The 8,576-nt window shown below is 39.5% G+C and overlaps 1 protein-coding gene across 1 annotated transcript in view; it reads left to right on the top strand.

The window, feature by feature from the left end:
- Positions 1–8,576, top strand: part of EVC (EvC ciliary complex subunit 1) — a 56,831-nt gene that overhangs the window by 763 nt on the left and 47,492 nt on the right. Inside the window, exons 2-6 of the mRNA XM_009273772.2 lie at positions 776–876; positions 3,432–3,542; positions 6,310–6,393; positions 6,922–7,154; positions 8,129–8,213. Coding sequence (XP_009272047.1) covers positions 776–876; positions 3,432–3,542; positions 6,310–6,393; positions 6,922–7,154; positions 8,129–8,213 — 614 coding nt within the window. The remainder of the gene's footprint in view (positions 1–775; positions 877–3,431; positions 3,543–6,309; positions 6,394–6,921; positions 7,155–8,128; positions 8,214–8,576) is intronic.

The raw sequence follows: 8,576 nt of genomic DNA, 5'->3' as shown, positions 1-8,576 counted from the left end.
CCGGGGGCGCGGGGCGAGCGGCGCGGCCGGTGGTGGACTCTGCAGCGGTGACTCTCTGCGGGCTTGGGGTGAGCTCGGTGGTAGGTGGGGAGCCCCGTAACTCCTGACACACTTCTGTTGGAAAGGATTTTACTACTTTCTTCATTTAAAAATTTACTGAAACAAACGGGCTGACTTAAAAAAGAGGCCGGTTTAAGTATTTATGTGTTCTCAATATTGCCCTACTGGCCTGTATCTTTAACATAGGTGACCCACTAGATGCCTCTCGCAGCCATCACTTCTTGTACGAGGCTGTGTTGCTTTCGGGGGATAATGGAAGGTGTACCCAGGTTGCAGAAACTTCGTGGGATAATTGAGAATAAACACTAATTTCCATCCTAAACCAGTAAGAACAATGCAGTTTGCAAAGCATTTTGTGAACTCTTCCAAAGTTCATTTTACAAACAGCACAAGCAGAGTATTAGTACTAACCCACAGCAATAACTTTGCACTGAGGGTACACACGTACATACCCAAGAAATAAAGGAGGCAGAATACATCTGAGAGTTTGCTTGATGCAAAACTAACAGGATTTTCTAAAGCATGTGATTTTGTTAATAACATACTGCCTTGCTGTTTTAAGGACTGTGGTGATGGTTCATATCTCTTCATTACATACTGTGTTTGTTTGGACTCGAGGATTGCAGAGGTAGCACATACCCGCAGAACCGCTACTAGGCAGATATATTTCCTGAGAATTATATCGACTTCTGCTTCTTTCTCCCATTGCATTTAGTCCCAAGTCGTGCCAGATTGACTGGATATAGCAATGGTTGGCGCTGGTGCAGCTGGGAAATTTGGAGCCCTGCAGAGTGTTCTACCAGCCTGCAGTGGGGGGTCTGGTTTGGCTTGGTTTTTAACCACACCTTTTTTCAGCTATAACAGCTCTGCTGCGTGTGCGTATCTGCTAGTGTTGATCGTCATTAAACATGACATAAGAGAAAAATCCTCTTGCTCCCAACTGCTTTTAAGTAGGAGGTTTGAAACTCTGTTTGACGCCATGCTTTAGCCTAGTAATGGAGGCACTTCAAATGCTGGATCGATGCATCGTGTGCGAGTGCAAGCCTCTCTGATTCAGTTGCTCATTTTCCCTGCCTTAATAGGTGGTATCTTTATTGTACTGCCACTACCAACTCAAATATAGCCATGTACAATTTTATCCTTTATGTCATTTATGTCAATAGGGAATAGAAGCTGTCAGTTCTCTCTGGCCCAGATCTTCAGATGCATTTAGGTGCTTAAATGCCATTAAAATCAATGCTGCTGCTGTAAAAGAGTTGTTTATTTTCAGAGAAGAATAAACTGCCCACTGACACATACACAGCACATTGCAGGGTGGGCAGGTTGTATCCTGTGGGTCTGATTTCCCAAATCGGACAGGGCTACCTTAGGCTATCTGTGCCTGTTCCTTCTTTGTACTGTCTGCCCCACCGATGCTGTGGAGCAAGCCTATTGTGTGTATAGCAGGTACTGAACTGCACGTATTACAGCCTTCTGTATCCAAAGTAAAAGCAGGGATAGTTTACCTAAGTATGCCATGTTCCTTCCCAAGCAGCTGAGTTATACTTGCAACGGGAGCAGGGCAAGTACCTAGAGTCCGAAGCAGCCATAGGCACCGCGATAAGCCACCGTCGTTTGTCACTGAGCCCCAATTAATCACTATTCTATAGATCTCAGCCTGAATCTGTGGGACTTGGATGCATGCAGTTAAGTGCCTTATTGGTTTGATGATCTGTGCATAGGACACACTGGGATAGTTTTAAGAAGAAACCTTTTTCATGGTAACTTCAGACCATGTAGTGTACTGTAATACCCTTCTATTGATAATATTCTCCTGTTAGAGTACGGCATTGTCTGAAGGCTTTTGTGACCCTTTGGGTTGGAGCTTGTCTCATTATGGTATTCTGGTAGATTAGCTTGATGAAGTGTTGCAGTAATTACAGTTAGACTTAGTTTTATTCGACTTCTTAATGCTCGAAAAGGGGAGCTCAGTAGCACTTGAGTTGCAAAAATAACAAAGGACAAAAACAAGTGGAGAGGAAGGCGATGAGATTAGAAATGTTAGCAGGAAACAAATGAATCCTGGAACAATTCAAATATTTTTAAAATGATAGTGTTGGAGATATAAAGGAGTGAAAATGAATACTGGATAAGTATGAACAATCGGAGAAACAAATCGAGAAAAGTAAATTCTTATTTTGGAGTGGCTATGGTATGGGGTACAGTGGTGAACTCAACATGGCTACTTCCACAAGTCCCGATCACTCAACCTAAATTTTGTGAACTTCTGGTTTGGGACAAATAAGTGATGAGATTGTTGAGGGAGACTTGTAGCTGTTCTTTTGTCATAAGTAGATTTTTAGGAACCAGCATCTGCAATTCACCACGTCTTAGAGGCTAACCCAAGAGTATGATCTGTATTATTGAGCATCTAAGTTCCAGAGAGGTGATAGAGGCAAGTCATAAGGAATGAAATGTATTCAAAGGCTGGGCAGTTCTCTGTATTCTGAGAAAATGGACTACTTTATATACCAAGTGGTCAAATAATTCAAGGAGAATCTTTCCATAAGACAGTTACATGCCTAGTGGCTGCAGCCATATCAATAGACTATATCAAAAAGCAGTCAGTGGATTGAGAACCTGAAAAATAATTTAAAAAGTAGTCAAGGTAGGGTGGCTGCCATCTTTTCCTTCACTAAAAAAATTCCTTGCAATGCCGTGTTTGGATGCATTGACCGACATTAGATTATTTTTTGGTCTATCTAGTGCACAGGGAAGAGAGTGTGCAGCAGGAAGTTTTGTTCCCACACAGTCTGTGTCTGTACCAGTGGCTCTGTGTGTTTGTTGGGGAAGTAAAGGCCAATGATACGGGCTGCTTCTGGGGAAGGAAGATGGTGAACATTTTCTGATGGTTATTTCTTCCTCACAGGAACTTTCCCATCCATAAAACTTCATTTAGGAAGTTTTTCTCATAGCAGGGGAGCAAAAATATTCCACGTTCTCTTCATTGCAGGCAATTATAAACAATTTTAGTTAACCTGCTTTAATTGAGAAATTTGAACTCGGACCGTGAGCTCGACTCCATAGTAAGACGTTTTGAGAGCAGATGGATTGATTTGACACATTTACAGCCTCTTACAACTTTTCAGATTAAAATTCTACTTCTGGACTGACAAATCAAATTCATAAAGTTCAATAATTTTAATTATTCCTTCCTGAATATGTAAAATTCTCATTCGTTTCCAGACTGTATTTTTCCAAAATTTTCAACTAATACTGAAATAATTTTCAGGATGGAGACATGAATGTATCCAGGCTGCTGTCAAAGACGTTTCGAGTGAATCTGTGTGATCTCAGTGTTACATTTTATCTGTTTTCTCTCGGAATTTCAGAAGGATGATTCCCAGAGACTTCTGGAAAGCTTCAACTCTGACGAAAAAGAGCACACACTCACGAAAAGTAAAGCAGAATCCTATACCTCAACAGAGGAAATGGTGCTGGAGGTAAAGCTCTGCTTTTGTTGGTGGATGTCCATTTTGCTGCATGTAGCAATGAGCACATTCAGGGCCTGGTCCAAACTGTCTTAATTTTACTGGGTTTGAAATGGAACCCTTAAAAAGTGTTCAGAAGAAGCATAAGAAGGAGAGTGGGAGTTGATGGTTGCTTATGAATGCAACCATTTCAGGCACTCATTCCCCTTACGAATTCCATTTCTCTTGAGGGACTCTTTTTGGATATTTTAATCAAGATCCTGAGTTCTTTCTGGACAGAGGCCTCTTTGGTTTTCCTCTACATTGTCCTTAATTTCAAAAGGCTGATGGGAAAAGTTAACAGTATTGACGTAAGGAAAAGTTCTTAAGTACTGAAATTAGTGCTGATAGTTGATAGTGGATTATTTCCTGGAGAAGGAGATGTATTAGAGAAATTTTGACAGTAACAGAGTCCCCTCATCAGGTCCAATCTGGAACAAATACTTTTTTTCTAGAGCCTCCTTAGAGGCTCCAACTCTCAGCTGGACTGAGTAGATCGATGGAGGGAGAAAGAATAAATGAAGTAAAATCAGTATGTTTGCGAACAGCAGCATCTTCAGTGGCTTTCTCACATAGGAAGTTCTCCCATCAGGTATCAGCTTGAAGATACAGTGCAGAGTTCAAATGACCACAAGTACTGAAACACCACTATGGTGAGCTGGGATTCAAGGACAATTAGAGAAACAATTTGGAAATAAAAGTAGGAGAAGATATAAACTTAACCCACCCTCAATCAAAAATTAAAAAAACTTTTTTTTTTGGTGATAGTCTCAAAATAACTTGAGAACCAGTCCTACCGTGTAGTTGTTAGATCACTGCCTTTCACCCAAAGCTGATTTGGCTGCTCTTGATGAAACTAAAGGTTGTGAGTTAAACTGCACATTTTCAAAAATGTGCAGTTCAGCTAACTCATTCAGTCTGTTATACATAAATTAAATATCTGCAGAAAGTGTAGATTAAAGCCAGCCAGTCTGGTGCTTAGCTCGTAGTGAGAACTGGTTTCAAGACAAAGAGGAGATAGACATTATTGTAAACGTTTTACCGTTGGTTTAAGTCCTGACAGGTAATTAATCTTCATTTCAGTTTTGTGATCAGGAATGGTGACAAACCATGGTTGGTCATTTTGCTTGAGTTAAAGTACAGCATAACAAGTGAGCATGGATTAGATTCTCTTTTGGAGTGTAAATCCTGTGGGAGACCTTATGCAATGATACAACTTTATGCATATTACCAGTCCTTTTGAAATGGGATCACGGTCTTTTAAAGGTGATCATTCACAACTATATCCATTTCCCAAACACGATAGCTCATTTATAACACATTAAGAAGTAACTTTGTTATTTGAAGGGACTTTCTCCCACCTATTTGTCTAACTACTGAAGTTGGTTTTTTTTTTTCCTATTCATTTGTTCCAATTCCCAGAGGCTTTTGCAGTTGCTAGCATCAAATTGACAGTTCATGAAGAAGCATAGATGGAAAGTGCTTTTAGTTAGGTTAGAGCACTTCAGAAAAACAGATATTTTCATTCTGAGACCTTCCACATTGCACTAATACCATAATTACCGTGTTATTAATAACTGTGTATTACTCATGCCTGCTGAGAAGCCGGATGTGTTAGTTCTAGCACACTGTGATATGGCTTTATGGCTTTGGACTGGAGCTGTTCTGCCTCCAGCCATTGCAGAGCAATGGATCCGTTGGCTTCTGTCCCTGAATATGTACTGCAGCCGTGGGACTGCTCAGTATGAGCAAGTGGTTTACACGCTGACCCCGTGCTTTTAACTTTATCAGTAAATCCAAAAATGACTTCTGGAAATAAATGAAAAGGAGATGAAAAGGTGCAATGATAAAAGAGTTTAATGAATGACGTAGTTTGCTCTTCTCTTCCCATTTCTATTTTTAGACTCTATTAGAGCTTTGATATTTCCTAGAAAAATCTATATAAAGAAAATTGTGTTTTCACAAATCAGATTCTTTCATTTCAAATGACAAACCCAAAAAAGTTAGAATAGGAAATCTCCTAAAGCTTGGATTTAAACATTATATCTGTTGCTTATAGCCAACCTTTTATTAAGCCATACATAACTTCACAAAACAAAGCTGATTATCCCATTGTTCCAGTGCATAAAGCAGTGGCTAGGAAAGGGGAGGAGCAGAAGGTCAGATTATGTCATATAGCAGATTGTATGAAAAGAATGTATTATCTATAAAAAGTTCTTTGGAAGAATATTGGTATTTTCTCTAGATTATAGGTAAGGGTTGTACTATAAAGGTTCTTCCTGGAAAAAATGATGACTAGTTTTGTTGAATCTAATGTTTCTTCATTTAAATTGAAAGACAGAATTCATAGCCATGATGATATCTGTGGAGGTTATCCTTTAGTAGTTTCTATTACTAAGATAATTTCAGTCTGTTTTGTGAAATCTTTAGTTGCTGCTAAAGGGGAAAAAAAAACACAAAATGAAAATAACTTGTGAATACCAGCTATTGCCTATTTTCCCTTGCAGGAGTAAAAACATTTTGGAGCAGTGGTAATGACAGAGTTCCCTTTTCTGGGTTTCATACTCTGAATGAAGTCTTATGAGAAGACTTCTTGTGCCAAAGCAGAAATAGTCAATAAATAGTTAGTTATTAATAGGCATTTCTAAGTCGTGTAACCAAAAGGGGCACACAGTATTTACAGTGAACAACTGTCAGATCTGCTGCTGTTCCCAAATGTCTTTCTGTTCTTTCCATACAGGAAAGTGAGTCTCCTCTGAACAGTAACGTCACGGCATTTGCATTAAAGGCAAAAGTGATCTATCCCATCAATCAGAAATTTAGGGTAAGGTTTTAGATTCTACTTGTAAAAATTAATGACAATCATTCTGTGTGAGAGTAAATTGCAGAGTCAAGTAATGGAAGAAAACTTACTGCCAATCTACTTAATAGGGATCTTTGTTTATCGTCCATTGACTCAGGGCTTACTCTGTAAGGCATCAGCTGCTTTCAGCTCCCCCTGAAACCTACAGAGCTTTACATGGTGTCCGGTCAATTTTCGCTGTAGTCAAGAGACCTTTTCTTCCCGTTAACATTAATGGAAGTTGGGTCTGTCCAAGGAGCCGTAAGAAAAACCCCACAAGGATCTGCCCTTCAGTAAGAAAATATACACCAAGCAGATAACCACAACAGAAGAATGCTTTTCCGGGCAATGCAGAAACCTGTCAGTATGATGAATCTTAATTTATGTGGAAACACTCTTGCTGTGTATATTGTTTAATTTTTCCCTTGAAAGCAAACACTGCAAACTGATGAGATGTTATGTCCTTATTGTGTTGTATTAATTGACCTTGTGAATTTTCTTTAACCGTAGCCTTTGGCAGATGGGTCATCCAATCCATCTTTGCATGAGAATCCAAAGCAGGCAGTTCTGCCTAATCAGGTCATGGAGACATCTACGTCAGGCAGCCTGGGATCCCTGAGCCAGGGAGACAAAGAGGACTGCAGTTCCTCCACAACGATACATTCCACAACAAGCGATGACAGATTTCAGGCTCGAGCCTTCCTCAAGGTGACTGGCTTCCCTGAAGTGCTAACATGTGAGAGGTAAGCAGTAAACCTGCCCTCGTGTTTGGTCATTTCCTAGCATGCCCCAGTGGTTTTCAGGACAATCACTAAAGGTCTAGTGTAAACCAAAGGCTGGGCTTGAATGCATACATTCACCACATCAAGACAGGGTTATCTGCTTATAACCCTAAAAAAGTGATTGGGGAGATTAAAGTAATACATCATGCTGCTATTGAAAGTCAGTTTGTTCTTTATGAAATTCTGGGAATCAGAACTTCAGCAAAAGCTGTCTCGTAAAAGGTATATCAATGTTAGGATGAGATCCCTTTGTTTTGGCGTGTGTGCTCAGTTCACATGTGCAGTGGCATGCTCGACTGGGGATGGAGTCCTCCGCACTGTACAATGTCAAGTCACACAACAGGTGCCTTGAGAACAGCAAGTGGCAGTGGTCTGTTCTCTCCGTTTTAATGGGAACTACTCATGTCTTATTGTGGGAAGGCAGTTCCTTTCTCAGATGCGCCACTGATGAACAGGTAGAGCTAATCGAAATGGACTGTCAGCTCTGATTTTCTTTGAGCTGCACCATGGAAAGGTACCCCTAGATGAATACATATATGTCTGTATTCTCATTAGCAAGAATAAAGAAAATCATTTTTGTGTCTCTATGGGGACTGGGGAAGGTACTAGCTATGAAGAATATTTTCAAAATGTCCACTCTTATTATAGCTGTTTTAATTTAAAGCCTTGTTTTCCCTTTGTTGTAGCCACTCATGCCTATATTTACCTTGCCTTTTTCTAAAGGGAACTGCAACTCCAACTTTGTTATAAGCACTATTTTGTTTTGCTTACTTTTATTGGGTAGAGGTATTTTATCTGAAAGAGAAGGCAATGTGGAAATAAAGTGACTTGACTGCTTTGGGGCAATGCTTTTAGGGGAATTTAGTAGTTAAATGAAACTATTACATGGTGTTGCCCTTAGATTGATATTAACACTTTTTTAATCTTTGTTTTAGTTTTGATGTTAAGCTCTGCCTTTGCAGTCTTATTTTAAAAGATCTCATGCTTCTTGATACTGAACTCAGAAAAGAAAAACATGTGGTAGGTACTCATGTCTCATTTATAGCTACTTGTTTTGAACATCTTAGTTGAATATCAGTTTAGGAAATAACATAATCAACTGGCTAGCTGGGAAGTAGTGTAGTAGAGTTGCATTTCTACAGTATTGTCTTTATTTTTTCTCCTGCATATATATGAGCTTCATAAAGGAATAAAATATAATGAAATGTATTGGGCTGTGAAATACAGAGGGTCAGACTGGATAATATAAAAATTCGGTTTAAAACTTTACTCCAGAGTATAACATACAGCACTTGAGGTTCATAAAACGAGGGGAAAAAATATTTAATAGATGGGTTTATGTCTTAAGGACAGTGCTTGTCCATTGCAACTCCAAGGACTCCA

Source organism: Aptenodytes forsteri, unplaced genomic scaffold, assembly GCF_000699145.1.
Source record: "Aptenodytes forsteri isolate BGI_AS27 unplaced genomic scaffold, ASM69914v1 Scaffold111, whole genome shotgun sequence".
Lineage (NCBI taxonomy): Eukaryota > Metazoa > Chordata > Aves > Sphenisciformes > Spheniscidae > Aptenodytes > Aptenodytes forsteri.
Note: the sequence above shows the minus strand (reverse complement) of the source record. Positions and strands in the feature narration are given on the sequence as shown.